At 41.5% G+C, this 18,854-nt stretch overlaps 1 protein-coding gene across 2 annotated transcripts in view; it reads left to right on the forward strand.

The window, feature by feature from the left end:
- The window catches only part of LOC117465544 (guanine nucleotide exchange factor VAV3), an 82,458-nt gene that overhangs the window by 13,064 nt on the left and 50,540 nt on the right, over positions 1 to 18,854 (forward strand). For both annotated transcript variants that reach the window (XM_034108404.2, XM_034108406.2), the window contains exon 2: positions 1,297 to 1,413. In XM_034108404.2, coding sequence (XP_033964295.1) covers positions 1,297 to 1,413 — 117 coding nt within the window. The remainder of the gene's footprint in view (positions 1 to 1,296; positions 1,414 to 18,854) is intronic.

The raw sequence follows: 18,854 nt of genomic DNA on the forward strand, positions 1-18,854 counted from the left end.
TTTTTACAATATCCTCAGAGGGCCGTACAAGTTATTGACCTCTGCTTAAAAAAACTAAAATCACAGCCCATTCATTTCATTCTGTGCAAAGAAAAAGCAACCTCTTAATCCAGATATCTCACCATGACTCGCACGGTGTGGCGTGACCACCCAAACAGAAAGATATGGACACAAGATGTGTGCAAATGTATTTAGTTTCCGATCCATGTGAACATGATTTAAGTGGGGGGGGGGACCTAACCTCCTCTAGGGGGGTCCGGGGGGCATGCTCCCCTGGGAAGATTTTTTTTTAAATGTTGAAGTTAAAAGCATCAATCTGGTGCACTTTGAGAGCAACATTAGGAGATCTATGGATTGGACACATCTCTCAACACCCATATGAAACAGAACTGTAAGCAGATTTTTTTTTAATTTATGGATATTTGACAAATCACTCCCCTTTCAAACTGTATTCTTCTTTAGTAATAACTGTCATATAGTATTTTATACCTGTTTACTTTATTCTCTTATTTTTTGTATAACTATAATGATCATATAAAGATGTGCCTTTACCTCACTGGTTGTAGAAAAAGCTTCTTATATTCGTTAGCATAGCTAGCTAACCAGATGCTAAAGATAACAACACAGTTATTGACTGTCTGATCAGTATGACAGATGAGCAGATCGCCACTGGGCTTTCAACTAAAGACACAGACACGCAGAAACTGCGGCATGTGTATGGACTTATCGGTACTGCAATTTCTGAAGTGCTGGAGTGGCGTTCTGGTGCTCTCCGTCAGAAGAACTGCACCCTGTCAGTCGAGACATATACCACGTGATGACACGTTAGGCTCGTGTTGTGTTCAAGGACCCTGACCTTGGCCAGGAAAAACAGGCACTCGCTTGTTTAATTTTTTTGCGGTCTAGATTTCTTTCATTTTTTTTTTTTTTGCGTGTGTTTAGAAATTACCTCGAGGGCCGTACCAAATTGTCTCGCGGGCCGTATCTCTTCTTTTATTACACACCACTCCACCGTCCTATTTTAACAGGAAATACATCAATTTAATTAATAACATGCTCTCATGGCGCCTTTAAACACAGATCCATCTATGTTTTATAGCTGTGGTCCTCAAGTGTGACGCAGGTCCTCACTAGCAGGCAGCCAGAATGAAAGCTGAACATGCAGAACAGAAAAACAGAAGTATCTGAACCCATTCAAAAACACACACGTAGTTCTGTGGTAATAAAATGGAAAAATAACAACACGTAGTATAATTTGTCGCTCACAGATGAACCCTTTCTGTCTTCCCAATACAGTTCCTGTGCCTGAAGAACATCAGGACTTTCCTGGCAGCGTGCAGTGACATATTCGGGATGAAGAAAAGCGAGCTGTTCGAGGCCTTTGACCTTTTTGACGTCAGGGACTTTGGAAAGGTAAGACAGGGTTGCTCTGTGACACATGTTGAGGCTTCATTCCTGTTGAGGAAAGCCCATCCACCCTCACTGTGCCAAGTGTCAAACTGAAGAACTTTACAAAAGACGGAGCTTAGTGAGAAATATTGATAAGTGGAAGAGCTTCTTTCTTCTTGGACCAAGGTCTCATGCATCAGCTGTCTTTATCCATTTTGGTTATTTTAATCTCTCACTGTCAAAACTATTTCAATGGCTTCTGGCTCATGTCTACAATCTCATTACTTGATGTTCTTACTGGCATTGCTAGTGCTAATCAACACAGTCTGAGGCCATGTTGAAGCTTTCCTCGCACTCCAAGCTGATGCTGAAGTCAGCAACATGACCCAGCAGATTTAACGGCTTCCTCTCATTAGAGTGAATACTCCTTGGCGTGCTGACTTTATGAGGGGTTACAAGTCTGGCCTCTTGTTCATTACTTTGATCGGACTCAGCTTGTAGCGCTGTGAAACTGTCTGCTGCTCTTTGACAGCCCGGGAAGTCCCCAGGGGGCTACATTGGAAATAAAACTTAGAAATCAGAGGAGGCTACTAGACCATAAACAATGTTAGCAGTTTATTAGAAAACATGGATCCTACTTCAGCAACACAACCAATGAAAATGATTGTCGTCATATCCATCATATCAGAACTGAACCACAGACTGTCATATCTGATTTCTAATGAAAAAGAAACTGTACACTTATTTGGTTTCCTCTGGAGAGTACTTCCTTATTTGGCAATTATGGGAGAAAATAACAAACATAAAACCACATACTGCATTATGGAAAAAAATACTGAATCATTGCTTTATGGAAATAAATGAAGTACGTTATTATGTGATGAATGGAAACAAAACTTGACGGAAATGACGGAGAATGAAATTGGCACACTAATGAAGAGTGGCAAGCTTTTGTTCAATATGCGTCGGTCATCTGACCATGTTGTCCAAGTTAACTCATCCTACTTACAGCATCTGTTAATTTCTCAGAAAATTATTGGCCTAATCATCTATTTGTTTCCAATAGAGGTTGACTTAATTGGCTAATATCCACTAAAAACAGTGAATTACTTAGTGAATTACTGTAGGATATGCAAATATAAATCTTTACCCTTACTTCTGAGAAACCCAAAAAATGGCTTTGTAGATTTTTTCCTCTTTATGATTTGCATTCATGTTCTTTTCTATTCAATTCAATAGGATGAAGCTGCCAGTGTAAAAGCTCATATATGCATAATCACTAACTTCCCAATAATTAAATTGTTTGATGAGAAGATTGATACTCTGTACCCTACAGCAAATATGGTTAGCTTAAGCCAGCAGTCCGTTAGTTTAGCTAAGTGTAAGAACAACTAAAAGCAGTTAAAAAGACTAACATTTGGGCAGTTGTTGTACAAATTAAATAAACTAAATATAATGTGGTCATTAAGCTTTAAAGGCGCTGGTAGGCAGAATTTATTTAGTGGTATGCTAGCTGTTTCACACTGTTCGAGTATGCTAACCGGCTAACAGGCTGTAGCTTAGCAGACAGCAGAGTGGTATCATTTCACTTCTAGCAAGAATGCGAAGTGTAGGTTGAACTATGGTTCAATATTTTAAATTGTCTACGTTTTCTTTGGTGTGAGTTCCACATCTGTTAGTTGTGTATAAGAATGTCCCCAAAAACGACTTTAAGATTGATTGGTGGTTACTCCGTGACTCATCAAAAAATGGCCAATATGCTCAATCCTTTCTCAGGTAGCCCTCTGATAACATGACACTGAATGGCTAAATGGCTAATCTTGATAACAGTGGGAGGTTGCATGTTTCGGTCAAATGTATCATTGTCTCCTGTCTAGTTCCAGATGAGACCCTAAACTAATTTCAAGCACACTCATTTTCAGTTTTTGTGATGTCCAATTTCCGTGTGATTTCCCATAAGTGATTTCAGTTTGCTCAGTCACAACACTTTGATGACTCTCTCGAGTGAATCCCACATTACCCAGAGTGAATTTAACATCTCTGAATTTAGACAGCAAGCAGGGCCCGTAATCTTCGCTTGGATGCCTCTTCAGAGGTTAATGGTGTGAGGAAAGGAGGGAATGGAGCAAGCTGCTACTCACCTGCAAATTCCAGCATTTGTATTTGTGTGTATACAAATAGGTGCGGGACTGCTTCTGAATACAATATAACCTGTAGCTTACTTGGTAGTCTTCAACAGTTGTTCTTCGCAAACCTAAAGTACTTCCCTGCCTGCTGTTATAGCAGACATGTTTTTAACTGAACCCACATGAGGTAACCTTAACCATACACCCTGAAAATTCTTCCTCACTCCTCCACCTTAAAAGCTGGGAAAGAATCCAGCAGTAAAGGACGGGTCCCTGATGAGATCCAGGTCTTAGGAAACATGACCGGACTCAGAAGGAGATTGTGTATTTGAATTTGTGATTACACACATACATCTGACAAACAGCTTCTGGTGTTTTTGGATTCAAACTCTATCCACACAACACTGCAAAAGTAGGAAACACTGACAAATACAACAGGTCTGTCTGTAGCCCTTTCGCCTCAGTGCAGAAACATCTGGTTTGCACATCTGTCTTGTAGACACATGGTGGGTTGTTTGGCTCTGTAGGGAGAAGAGAAACGTGGCATCAACACACACTGATGCACACCTGGCAGAGAGAGAGAGAGAGAGAGATGATATTATAAAGTCTGCACAGAAGATACTGAGAGCTACAATATCAGTGTTCTTGTTAATTTGCAGAAGCATTATGTGGCTTCCATAAAACTGCGTATTTCACCGTAAGCATCACTAGTTTCACAATTCCACATTCAGTGAATAGAATATAGCTTTGCTGACGTAACCCAATTACCCTCTGATCTCGAGTGAAAAAACGTCATGTATTCTATGTTGTGACATGATTGAAAATACATGCGTCAGCCCTGAGTGAATGACTAACGGTCTCACTTCTATTTTATTGCTAATTCTAGTCGTCTCGTATCAGCGCCTTTCAAAAATAGAATCAAAGTGCTGACAGGAGCTCTCCATACTCACAGTCACATGATGGACAGCTGCTTAGTACTTGGAAAAAACGAGTGTCATGGGATGACCTATTAAATAATGCAGCATCCTTTAGTTTACCAAGAACCTATAACATCATGTTTGCTGCTGTGCTTGTCATTCGATCAGCTGATTGTGATGTGCTCACTGACCACACAACTGCTTCGTATCTTATTCATAAAGCAACACAATATTATCTCAAACCATACAAAACAGTGCATGACTTAATACATACACAAAGTAACTAATATGATGAAACAAATATTGAGCATAATGAGAGTGAAGTATGCCAGTGAAACATCAATATCTACAGTTTTTGAGTTTTGAGAAAATGTGTTTATTTCCTGTCTTGGAAAGAGTTATATGATAGTTGTTGTGAAGCTACTCCTAAAGGCCTTCTTTTAAATAACTGTTTTATGAATTTGTTTTTGTGTAATATTTCAGTTTTGACCATAATATCAAATACAGAAGTATGATTACAGGTTGTGGAGACACTTCTGGGTGATTGATGAACTCTGTGGGCTGACTCCTATTGTAAAGTCACTTCAGATCATCTGCCCATTCCATTCTTTAGAGTCTAAAGTTTAGACTATGCTAATTTGCTGCAACTTCCTTTAGACGGGCCAAGAGTTGTCACACCTGGATGTGTTTAGCCGTGTAATGTGAAAATTATGTTTTTGCAGCTGCTTTTTATTTGTTCATCGGCAATGAAATCAACCAACATTAAAGTAGATACGATGTGGCAGTTGCATTAAACAGTCAAAGATTTTGAAGAAGCCTGTTACACTCAAACCTACCTCTACACTTAGTCCAGGGTTGTCAAACTCAAGGCCCGGGGGCCAAATCCGGCCCGCGAGTTCTTTTTATGTGGCCCGCAAGAGCTTGCAAAGAATATATTATGTTTATTATACGGTTACATGCCGATTTACAGAAGCACGTTGCCCATAAACTACATGTCCCACAATGCATCTCGTTTTGTGCCATGTGCACTGAAGAGACTTACAATTATTTGCCCTGGACTTCTGCTTTCAGACGTAGTTCATTACTAAGTTATTATCCTATCCGATAATAATCCAATTCAGAGGCAATAATGTGATATAATACATTATTTTATATAATATATTTATATAGTCTTAAAAGTTACAACCGGCCCTTTGAGTGCAACCATAATGCTAATGTTGCCCGCGATGAAATTGAGTTTGACACTCCTGACTTAGTCAATCTGCAAGCCAAACTCTTGGCCCTTGATGGAATCAATCAATGTGTTAGTATTTTTGCTGTTTTTTGCATTTGTAGACATGTCCTTCAGGGGAGTGCTGACAACACACTTCCATATTAAAGGTAGAAGTTCACTACAGAACTCTTAAAGGCAAGACATTTTAAAAAGAACTCTGCATACAAAGACAGTGTCAACTCAGCCCCAGTGGGCCCTAATCTATTTCCTTTTTCCACCTCTCTAGCACTTTTAGGTGGATGAAGACTTATCCTTTTGGGTGGGGGGTGGAAAACGACAGCCCGGGGGAGGGCAAGGCAACGCTGGGAAGGAAGAGGGAGACAGACAGAGAGGGGTTATTGATTAGTGTCTTCCTCCTCCGTTGACTGTGATAAATTTAACCTCAGAAACCCACTAAAGGCTGATGCATCTCCTGACGAGGCACCCCCCCCCCCATCTCTCCCTCTCTCCCTCTTTCCTTTGTCCTTCATCTCTGCTCTCTCCAGCAGATCTATGTGGTCAGATATCATATGTCTGCTACGTGCTAATGGATACTCGGGGTGTTTCTGAGTGCAGAGCCAAGCTGCAGTAACAGTGGTTGCTATGGATACATTTGGTAACAGCTGCCAATAAGACTAAATCACTGTAGTTGATGGTCAATATATTGGTTTAGTATTGTTTTATGATTGAAATCAAATATCGGCGTTCAGAGGTTCATCCCAGACCCGGGCTACCCTCACGAGGATTAGTCTTGAAGTGCTGTGTAGGAGGTTTTACTTTAGAGATGCGTGCGTGGGTGTCAAGTCGGTTAAACCAGCAATTAAAAAGTCAGCCTTAAGGAGCCCTGAACCCACCATGGTTCATTGGTCGGGCCTTTGACTGCAAAACCTTACACCAATTATGTCTCAAAGCATTTCTTGACACATGATTCAAATAGAACAATGTGAAATGATGTACGGTTTTCACGTTTTGGGCAGACAATGGGGGTTTTAAAAGCCTATACTGGTTAGAACTCCGCAGAGGTGCCTAGCATGTTGTATGCTTGGCTGAAGAGATGCATTGATTTTATTGGCAGACAGCTGTACAACAGACCTTTCTCTGAAAGACATTGTGAAATGCAGTTGCCTCTGACGAAGGTCTAAGTAGTTGGCAATGTGGATTATTAGTTATACAGAGGTGTCATCTGCAAACATGCTTATCTTTAAGGTATCTTTTCGTTTTTCTCATACTGATATTCTCAACAATCTGTGCTGTTGTATTTGCTGTAAAGTGTCTCTGGCTATTTTTATTATGTACAGCACTTTGGCTCGATCAAAAATCGTTTATAAATGTGCTATATAAATAAAACTTGATTTGATTTGATTTAAGGTATAAGTATGTATGAGTATGTATGCAAATAGTTCAGTTTTTGTCACACTTTGCATTTACTTTGACTCCCAGTGTTCATGCTGTGTCTGAAAAAGCTGCTTCACTTACTCACAATGCATTTGGAGTCATTGTTGTGTCCACAGTAATTTCATGAAACCAGCACTACTTAGGCTCTTGTGCTGAACGCTTTGTGTATAATCCAACGACTCCCAGTGACTGACTGCATGACACCAGCCTCCAATCAAATCTTGCTTTTCATATCAACTGGCTTTCCTCGAGCGTGAATGCACGGACACATGTGGAAAAACACACCCACCCAACCCTTGCTGGCAGAAGATTGCTCAGCCAGAAAGCTCTGCGCTCCCCATGCTCGCCAGATGCAGCTGAGATGGATTGTTTCAGTGTGAAAGAAACTTCTGTGATGATTGCGGACATCTGTTTGCTCCCTGTGTGAGCACACGAGATATCTTAGCTGTGGCAACCATCGCGGTTTGTAGGGGTATTTTATCTGGAAACCAAAGGCTCTTTCTGCCATATGGACACACACAAATACACACTTCCACAAAGGCAGTGAAGCAGGCTTGTCATGACGAGCGTGTGGGTTGGGTAATGAACGTAACTGCTCTCCAACAAAGTGACATATGCAGAACAAATATGTTGTTTTGAGGGCGTTTGTACCATTACATTGGAAAAGGGGTGTGAGGTGTAGTTTCTACAATGGCTCGGTTTCAAACTGAGTATAATTTCCCCTTTTTAAAGTTCAAAAATAATCCTGGCATTCCAATGTGACATGGCATTTATTGATAACTGTGTAGTTGTCCAAATCAATGACACACTGCTATTAAGTCACATCGGCCAATGACAGCTCTACACTAGCTGCTTATGTTAAAGTGTTGCTAAGTTTATGCAGGCAGTTCAATACCCCTGAAAAGGAGACGTTTTATAACGCTTATACATCAGTGAGGCTTTTTGATCTCTTATGTGTTCTTGCTAACAATGCAAGTAATTTAATGAGGTTAAGACGTGCACATTATTTTCCTTCCAGAGGGGGTTCAGATTGTGGTCTAACTGCTAATGGAAATGTTTACAGACCACCTTTTTAACGTGGTTAAAACAAAATCAGCCTTCTTTGTGAAAGCAGGAAACTGTGAGACGGCAACAGATTAAGACAAGTCATTAGGCAGCCAACTGTAGGGTTTCTTGGAGATCAAATGAAATTGGAGAAATATTGGCATCAGTCGGGCTGGAGCGCGACAGTAGTTCTGTTAACATTGCATTTTTTTCTCTGAAGGGGATTCCATGACATTTAAAATGCTTCATGGACCCTTTTCAATATGAATGTGGGAATAAGATACTTGCAAGTGATTGTGACTCTGAGTGGCAACGTGTTAAGTATTTGCACGTGTGTGTGTGAGAGTTTGCAGTCACTCTCCTGAGGACTGACTCATCTCAAGTCTCAGTTGAAGCAGCAGGAAACAGGAAGAGGAAACGGTCACCACAGAGCCCCTCTGGAGTTGTTTCGCTCTATATGAGTGTGTGGACATTTTCAAATTCAGCTTCAGGCCTAATGGTTCATTTACACCGGTCCTACAGTTTCATTATATGTGTATGTGTGTGTGTGTGTGTGTGTGTGTGTGTGTGTGTGTGTGTGTGTGTGTGTGTGTGTGTGTGTGTGTGTGTGTGTGTGTGTGTGTGTGTGTGTGTGTGTGTGTGTGTGTGTGTGTGTGTGTGTGTGTGTGTGTGTGTGTGTGTGTGTGTGTGTGTGTGTGTGTGTGTGTGTGTGTGTGTGTGTAAAGACAACACACTGGCAGATGTGCTGAACCCTCCTCCTCATGCTGTTGGAATCAAAACTACCACGCCTGCTGTGTTTTATTTCTCACCATGGCCTCATGGGGCTAACAAGCCTGTCAAGACCTTTATGTTCTTCTGTTAGCGCTCAAGCGTGTGTGTGTGTGTGAGATCAAGACAATTGGCCTTCCCCTAATTTCCTGAGCTTGTCTCCGTCTTGTCCTGTTAGAGGCTTTATCAAGTACCCACTCTTCCTGCCACTGGATCCTGGAAGTGGAAGTGTGTGAGTGAAATGGACAGGGAGTCTGTGACAGGAAGAAAAAATTGCTCCACTTGGAAAACGGCATGTGTGTGTGTGAGAGAAAGAGAGAGTGTGTGTACATCTGCCCCATGCCAGTTCAAAGGGAAACTCCCATTGAGTGTGTAACACATAAACACCACAGGTAATCCTACAGTGAAAAGATTCAAAAGGAAAATGGTCCTCATTTACAACAATAAAAATGGGTTTCTGAGTCATCTCAACGGCTAAAAAGAGAGAGAAATTAACCATAATACATCACACATATATATCTTTTAATGGTTCAATTGTAATTCTTTATAGTTTTCAATTAAAGATAGTACCCATAAGGGATTGCATGTTTTTAAACGTTTCATTTACGATGCAGTAGATATATTTACAACACAAGTAGCACATAGTTACAGTAATGCAGCCTTCAGGGGTCTTAAGTGTGAAGGCTTAACTTAGTGTGTAGCTCGTATTGAGGTTACCTGGCCGCGCAGACATGCCAGGTATTTTTAGAGCGCTGCTGAGTCTGGGCCAGCCAGAGAGCACGTGAAGCTAAGCCACCGTGGTCAGGATCAAACACTCTGAAGACGTGCAGGTCTACGAACCAGCCCTCCCTCTCTCTGCCCTACTTTCTGACAGCCTTTTCTCCCCAGCTCCAGTACTGAGGTACCTGGCACTGAAGACCTACATCTCACGGTGACTAAATCATTAAGAATAGGGGACAGGGTGCGTTGATGTATTGGTTTGCAAGGCAGACACTGGCCTGGAAATGTAATGTGTCGACCTGTTTTTATAAGATATGATTCTGTTTGATTCTAATAAAAGATAAAACCCCAATCTATCATCAAATAAGGTAGACTCGTACAATATGTTTCTATGGGGTGACCTAAAACTGAACTGTTTGAAATGTAACAACAAATTGGATTCCACATATGTTTCAATATAGCAACGGTTTATTGTCACTGTTATTCTTAGTGTTACTGCGCTGGTGGTGTGCTTTATTATGTCTATGGTCTAAATATTATTTGAGAGGCTTTTTCACCATGGCAAGAAGAAAACATGGGGATTAGGGTTAGACTCAGACTCAGCTTGACATTTGTTTTAGCAGCCTGAATTATATCTCTGTAAATAGAAGCTTGGAAATGACATTGGGTAGCTGAAGAGCCAACAAAAAAAGATTTATTTGGATAGTGAAAGGTCTCTCACATTAAAGTCAATACAAATCTTCTACAATCAATGTCAAGGGGATTTTGTTACAGACATTTTTTCAGCCAGGTGCAGGGACTTCACTTTAGGAGATGACTTTACCTGGCCAAGAAATAGTCAAGCACTTAACGTACATACAACTGCATTGGTTATTTTTAGACTTTTTCTGGTAGATAGGAGCAAACAATGGTAATATGGAGGTTTAGACGTGCCAATAGGACCATTTTGTAACCTTTGCCGCAGCTACTTTTTATGATAGTGGTACCAACTGGTATTCCAATGTAAGTCTCAGAAATCAAGCAAATAAATGTATCTACCAGAATGTCAAAGTATTCCTTTAAGACAAGACTCGTATCTACCACTTTAGCAGCATGACAGCATACAAAGTAGAGTTTACCCAGGATCCGGTCTACGTTAACCCAAAATAAAAAAATTAAATGTAATACTAACCAAATCTGAGGCCATGGATCTCAGCAGGAAACCGATGGACTGTCCACTCCAAGTAGGGAATGAGTCCTTACCCCAAGTGAAGGAGTTCAAGTATCTCGGGGTCTTGTTCTTGAGTGAGGGAACAATGGAGCGTGAGATGGGCCGGAGAATCGGAGCAGCGGGAGCGGTACTGCAGTCGCTTTACCGCACCGTTGTGACGAAAAGGGAGCTGAGCCAGAAGGCAAAGCTCTCTGTCTACCGGGCCATTTTCGTTCCTACCCTCACCTATGGTCATGAAGGATGGGTCATGACCCAAAGAACGAGATCGCGGATACAAGCGGCTGAGATGGGTTTTCTCCGCAGGGTGGCTGGTGTCTCCCTTACGGCCCGTCCACACTACAGCGTCGACAGCGTCGACAACTCCAATCTGCCCATTCACTTTGAATGGGGTGACGTCACGTTGCCTCGCTTTTTCGCCGAACTGAATTGTGGGTAGCAAGTAGCCAGTGCCAGCCAATCAAATCCCGTTTCTGAAAATCTGACAGCTCAAGCCGTAGCCAATCAAACTGCGTCTAAGCTGGGAGAGATATCCCACCGTTCATTTCTATATTTCAAAAAAAGTTGGAGGAGAAACTAACTATCGCCGTAGCAAATCACCCGGTTTTGTTTGACCAGACCCTCTTCACCTACCGGGATACAAACCGGAGGAACCAGGCATGGAGGGAGGTGGCAGAGACAGTGGGTGAAACTGGTAGGTTTTCGCCTGTTTGGGGAGTTTATATATATATTGCTCCCATAAAATCCCCGGGGGTTTTTCCTTTGTATGTCGGGGGCGGGAGATTCATGTGATTGGTTGTTGGTCGTGTTGCTTGAATAAAATCCCCAAGCTCCAGACACGCCCAGCTCCAAGCTTTTTTGAAGCTGTAGTGTGGATGCTCCGTTAGGGATAAGGTGAGAAGTTCGGTCATCAGGGAGGGACTCGGAGTTGAGCCGCTCCTCCTTCGCGTCGAAAGGAGCCAGTTGAGGTGGTTCGGGCACCTAGTTAGGATGCCGCCTGGGTGCCTCCCTAGGGAGGTGTTCCAGGCACGTCCAGCTGGGAAGAGACCAAGGGGTAGACCTAGGACCAGGTGGAGGGATTATATCTCTCCGCTGGCCTGGGAGCGCCTTGGGATCCCCCAGTCAGAGCTGGTTGATGTCGCCAGGGAAAAGAAAGTTTGGGGCTCTCTGCTGGAACTGCTGCCCCCGCGACCCGACCACGGATAAGCGGGAGAAGATGGATGGATGGATGGACTAACCACCCTTTAAAAAAGAATATATCTCATATTTTCATAGCGGCTATTGGCAGCCTCAAAATTGAAATAGAAAGTATTGGATTTTGAAAAAACAGCATGCAACCTCAGTATGTAGTTCAATCGTAGAGTGTTGTTCCTACGCACAGATGACCGTATATGGTTCATTTAGATTCAGAACATAAATTGCCCCACGGTCAAAGTTGTCTTCCAGATGAACAACCCTGCGCTGAGATGGAGTAATGTTTATACTCTGCGTGTTTATTTTTACTTTCTTCAGTCCACTATCTCCCAACTGAAATATCAAGTCTTCCTTCGGCACCCGCTGGCTTCATCTAAAAAGGAAGAAAGACGGAGATTGAAGTCCAATCCCTGTCTCCGACACCTCTTTAAAAACGTTCTTGTAAATCTTTCATAAGGAGCCAGAGGCAACTTCTGTCGTCTCTCCAATGGATCTGAGCTAAGAGCAACGGATGTGATTTCGCAGGGACATTTATGTTCTTCTGATCTCGCCGAGATGTTTTTCTGTAATGTAAAGATCCTGCAGAAGCCGTTCATGCACAGACCTCTATGTGTGTCAACGATGCTTTTTCCAGATGCTCAAGGCTCTTAGGACTATGAGGGGGGTGGGGGTCTTTTCTTCTCTGTATTGCTTCCCAGAGGTGGAGGTTGAGTGGGTGGATGGGCTGTCATTCAAAGTGGGGGCACTTCGAAAAGCTAATCTCCATCCTCCACACTCTTCTCGGAACATCTGAGCCCACCTCACAATATACTCACTGCTATGCATTATATAACATCCAAAAATGTGCAGTTTTGCTGAAATCACATGGGCTAATGAGGGGTTAAACGTTTACATTCATGTACGATGTGAGGGTCTAAGGATAGAGGGTGTCGTTTTCTCATACTGATATTCTGAACCATCTGTTGTATTTGCTATTTTTATTATATGTACAGCACTTTGGCTCGACCAAAAATCGTTTATAAATGTGCTATATAAATAAAACTTGATTTGAGTTGATTTAGATACATTAATATGGTGGAGAGCTTTGTGGTTTATATATATAAAGCCTGGTTGATAGAGAACCTACTGATGAGTATTACAGCACTGCACAATTTATCATTGTCTGGTTGAGTTTATGAGAAATAACCAAATGGTCCCGACAGTATATTCTAAGAAGAGAAACAGCCAATAGAAGAGAGTAGAGGTGTATCACTCAATGGCATAGCAGCTTCAATAGCAAGTCATTGATAACAGATAGACATAATTAGTTTCATTGCAATACACAGGATGTCAGGAGCCTCATGAAATGACTTCTAATGTCTCTCTTAAGACTTGATCTTTAATGGCAGATAATGTGAGTTGCCCATTACAGATCATGTCTTTGGGGATGTCATGATCAATACTAATCTCTCCATCTAGTCGGAAGTGTAAAAGTCGACATACAGTAAGGTTTCTTTCTGTGTTGCTGCACAGGTTTGGTCATGTCTATTTCATGTTCCAGACGTAGTCAGAGAAATTGTCGACACAAACTCAGCATGACAACCATCGATAATGATCATATCCCTATACAAGTTTGTCTACATTATCTGACGGAAAGTAGTTCCTAATTGTTCTTGTGTTTGACTAATGTCTAGCAACGTGCCAAATCCCACTCGCCACAAGCATGCCATTTTATAATAGCCTTCACAGGAGAACAACTAGGTTAGGAAAGGGACATTTCAAAGTTACGTGATATGCAAGGTTTAGGGTTAGGGGGTTATATGTTAAATGTTTTTAGCCCCAAGAAAGATACATTTTGGATTGAAAAATTGACATAAACGCTTCTATACTTGTTAGTTTCTATATGATATAGAACACATAATTAGATCAACCAAAAGCCCCACTGTTAAGTAAATTGTTCTTCAGTTGGTGAAACACAAACAGCTATTGCACGCCTTTTCCCCTATTTAATTCAAAGCTATTATAAATGGATACAACATTCTTCCAAAGTGCCATATTCAATGAAAATAACTGAAGCGAAAGGTCCCTGAGAAACACTACAACGAGACTGCACACAGGCGCATGACTAACGTGCAGAATCTGTACAGTAGGATTGAAACAGTGCGTATTTAATTGTTCATGATTATAATGGGAACTCCTCAGGGTATATGTTAAGAGAAGCTAACCCACTTATGCCTTATAGATACGACAAACTGGCTATTTGTGGCCAGAGCTCCAACAGCACAGAAGTGGGAAACACGTTGTTGCATTATGGCAGGAGTGAGGTGGATTTGTTAGTCAGCCTCTCTTTGTGCTTCTTCTCGGCTGTTTTGTAGCCAGTTTGGAATATCACTTAAGATTAAATACGTTTTCCATGTACATCAAGAAGATTTCCCCCACTTACTATGTCTTACATCAGAATCTTACACCAAAGAGTTGGCGCTCATCTTTATTTCAGGAAGAGTAGGTTTTTACATATTAGTCCTGCATATTGGATATATTTGAAACCTGATAATAAAATGACCAATAAAGCAGTAGTTGACCTCAAATGTAGAGTGACACTGTTTATGTGTGTGTGGCTTGAGTATTGGACTTCATCATGTACTCTCCAGGCTTTTAATGTCTCGAGGAGACATTATGTTTACCTTTTTTCCCTGGAGATTTGGATTGATGGCACTGTCTCTTTGAGTATGTGTCTGTTATGTCTCTGGACAACACTATAATCCGGCATTGACGGAGGAAAGCAATAAAAATGACTGACATGTAAACTACCGTGATGTATAGTGGTGCGAGGTGCAACAAGATGGATAACCCTGCTTCAGCCTTTTGTTTACCTACAGTCAGCCGGGTTGTAACTCATACTAAAGCAGAGCTTAAGATGCAATATGGGCTGTCTGCTGGCCTGACAACTCCTATGTTTGAGCTTCTGGGGCTCATCAACCGAGATGCACTTTGCTACCTAAAGTGTTATCTTAAGATATTAGACAGGGTTATTTGTCCTTATTTGAGCAGGTGGTCTAAGTGAGAGGGATTTCTTTAATGTGGAGAGCAGAGCAGCATTTCTTCACTCTGCGAGGTGTTGTGTCCCGAGAGCTGCTCAGTGCTGACTCTCCTGAGCCCACAGACCTGCTGGCGTTTCTCTCCTCCTAACGACTTGATTACACTCACCTGGGGTCCCGGGTGGACTCAGCTCCTCATTAGGGGGCTGCAGTACAATCCACCTGAGCTTTGAAAATAATTAATTAATGAAGTCTTCCACTGGGGGACACAATTAACTATTTCAATACTTTATCTTTTGAATATTATTTTAATATAACATCATACAGTGAGTTTATAATTAAAGATGTATTCATTACAATTTAAACAATGTTGCCTTCAATTAATGTTAAGGCTGCTGAAATAACTGCCTTGTTTAGCAAGAGTTTTTTAAACAGTCATTATTCCGCTATTTTTACCTTTTTTGTTGTTGAAGTAATCTAAAAATAGTAATACATATTTTACCATTTAGTACAAACAGAACATTTTATAAATGGACATAAATACATGTCCTGGAAAAATCATTGATCGTATGTCATTTCAAATGTTAAATTTGAAAATGTAAAAGTGTATAATTTATAATTCTATTATAATAATAATTCTAATATAATAATATAGTTGTTATCTCTTTGTGAAGCTGCTGCTGAACCCTGTTTCTTTGTTTTTGCTACTTGAATTTCCTTTATGCATTGCACTGTGGGACTATATATTCCCCCAGCAACACACTGCTAAATCAAGCAAATTTACTACAGATATTCCCACCTTTGAGTATTCTTAAGTTTCATCACTTTCCTGTGTGAACACAACATACTCAAAGCCTGCCTTGATGTCGATGTCACAGCTTCTGTATTTCCTCTCTCTGATGCCATGTTGTAGTAAATCTTCTTTACAGCATTTGGTTGTCCTCTATTGCATCCTAACGTCCCACAGGGTGAGAGAGGGAAGACTAAAAGTGTGTGGGGGTCCATGACTGACTGATCAAAGGAAAAGAAAGAAAAAATAATCCCGAGGAATGTCCATATGGATTTTCACTGACTGCCTTAGGACATCGTTTACAACGGGGACATCCCACTCAAACTTGCTCTTACACTCTGTTACAGTTTCGGCGAGTCTTTTAAGTCTTGGCTCCCCAAATGAGTCTACAAGGAGCTGAAATCTGTGGCTTTTAAATCCTGATAACTTTACTACAGCAGTTGCAGAAGGACTCATAAAGGCAGAGTTTATATTTTAGAGCTGAAACACCCCTCTGGGAGACTACTTTTCCCCGTTTGGTTCATTTCATCCTCAGTTAGCTGCGGGATAATGTTTCAGCGGTGAGGGAATGAGATCGTCATGTCAATGTGATGAAACAATGGAGATTGCGTTAGGGAGTGGGTGGAGGGATGAGGTTATGTCTTTGGCATGGCTGCGGCAATTGGTTCAATGATAATAACAGCAGTGAACACAAAAGCAAGAAGCTGCGACTGAGTGGATGATTCTCCGCAGTGATCAGCGCACTGAAGGGGAGATCTGTAATGTCTTGAGGTTTTACAAGCACATAGACATTTGGAAGTTATAAACAGATGCTTTTCATTGTGTGAACATCATTAAGTAGGCAATTTAGAATAAAGAATGGAAGAGGAAAATCAATAATCCAACCATTTCCTTTCTAAAACGATCAAACGACACAATCACCATTTCACCATTCAATTGAAAGCCTGTAAACTGCCTGCATGAGACTGATGTGATGTGTAATCAGCCACCGTTTTGTATTTTCTCCCAGTTTGCGCTTCCCCTTTTCTCTCCTGAAAGCAACTCATAAACTGTTCTTGGACTCGTGTTGAGATTATAAACGACACAAAGGCTGTTTCAAACTTCGCAGGTGTCGAAAATGACTCTACGTTGGATTACATTGTAGGAATTGAAGGATCTAATGTTTTCTTTTGGAAGACCTATACTCGTACCAACAGTCGGAATCCCTCTGCTGCTTTGTTTAGGGCTGCAACTATTATGCCATGAAAATTGTGAAAAACGGCCATAACAATCCTGTTAAGCCCAAGGTCATGCCATTAAATTGCCCGATTTATCCTACAAACGCTCCAAAACTTGATTAAACACATTTATATTCACAAATGATGGAAATAAGACCGAAATCCTAACAAAAAAGAGCCCTTTGGCATTGCAGTGTTTTGAAGAACAAATAAAACACAAAGAAAGTCCTCTTATACCCGAAGTTAAATCCTATATATGCCATCTATCAAGCATCTTTCTCCTTGTCTGTGCATCAGAGTGTTACGAGAGTGTTGGTACAGTATGAATGCTGGTGCGATGTCAGCAGCCTGCTGAATCACACAGTGTGAAATTCAGCTGGAGTCACCTCACCTGTCAGTGAGGTGAGGATTTTTCAGATGAGATGTGTTCAAGGCCTGGCGCAGGCATCAGTATGCTGCTGTGTGGTTGTGTGCCTTCACTGTGTGTACAATAAAAGATGCAAGTGTGGGTAATGGGCTAGTCTCTGCCCTAGAATGTGAACATAAAACATTCAGGGAGCCAAGGAGCAAGGGATCCGCTTTGATTACTGGGGAGGGGGGGAATAAGTGTGTGTGTGTGTGTGTGTGTGTGTGTGTGTGTGTGTGTGTGTGTGTGTGTGTGTGTGTGTGTGTGTGTGTGTGTGTGTGTGTGTGTGTGTGTGTGTGTGTGTGTGTGTGTGTGTGTGTGTGTGTGTGTGTGTGTGTGTGTGTGTGTGTGTGTGTGTGTGTGTGTGTGTGTGTGTGTGTGTGTGTGTGTGTGTGTGTGAGTGTTTGTGTGTGTTTATCCTGAGGGGCTGCAGTGGAGGTTGATGTGATTTACCTGGACAGCAATGATGTCCTTGCTCTCGACCTTACCCTGTTGAGATGCAGTTATTATAGTAGGATAGAGGATCATAATCAAATGTAAAGCATACCCCGGTGTTAACAGCAAAGCACTGAACTGAACTATGGTTCAAGAGATTGAGTCAGAGGACTGAGAGTGTCTCCTTTTGGGACAGATTGTGTTCCAAAGGTTGTGCTGGAACACCAGTTGTAGTATACATCTCAACAGCTGGTCTGTGGCACATTGTACTGTATGTTTTATTAATATGCAAGTTCTGCTGTGTTATACACAAAGAAACCCACATGGAACACTGCTTGTATAGTGTCGTATATTATCTGCAGTTTACAAGGAATAATGGTGACATATTTAAAGGGGCCCTGTTATGCTCATTCTCAGGTTTCACATTTGTATGTAGTGTCTCTACTGGGACATGTCTCCATGCTTTTATTTTTCTCATACTACCTGTGCTGCAGCACCTCTTTTCACCCTCTGTCTGAAACCAGAGCCCAGTCTAAAAAGATAAATTCGGCCCCTTTAAAAATGTGTTGCTGTTTTTGAAACAATATACATATATTTGATTTGTCATATGACACCATAAATACAGATCAATGACAACATTAATCACTTTAAAAGGAATGATTAAAGAACCTTGTGGACGTATTGCTTGTGTCATATATTCCTTGAGTCTGTTTTTTCCAATCCACATTTAAATATGAGCACGGCGGCTCCATTTTTATTTTACTCTGGGGTGAAAAGTTCCGTTTGCGGTCAGAGGGCCAAAACCCAGAGAGAAAGATTTGTATGGGAAGGGATTGAGGTAAAGCTCTGCTCTCTTCACCATTTGCTCGACTGCAGAGTTAATACAGCAACGCAGCGTTTGATGAGGGATGGACTAAATGATGCAGGCAATGAAGACTGAGGGGGAAATGGCAAACGTGTGTCGCCTTCCAATCGGC

This window comes from Pseudochaenichthys georgianus, chromosome 20, assembly GCF_902827115.2.
Source record: "Pseudochaenichthys georgianus chromosome 20, fPseGeo1.2, whole genome shotgun sequence".
NCBI classification, from domain to species: Eukaryota; Metazoa; Chordata; class Actinopteri; order Perciformes; family Channichthyidae; genus Pseudochaenichthys; species Pseudochaenichthys georgianus.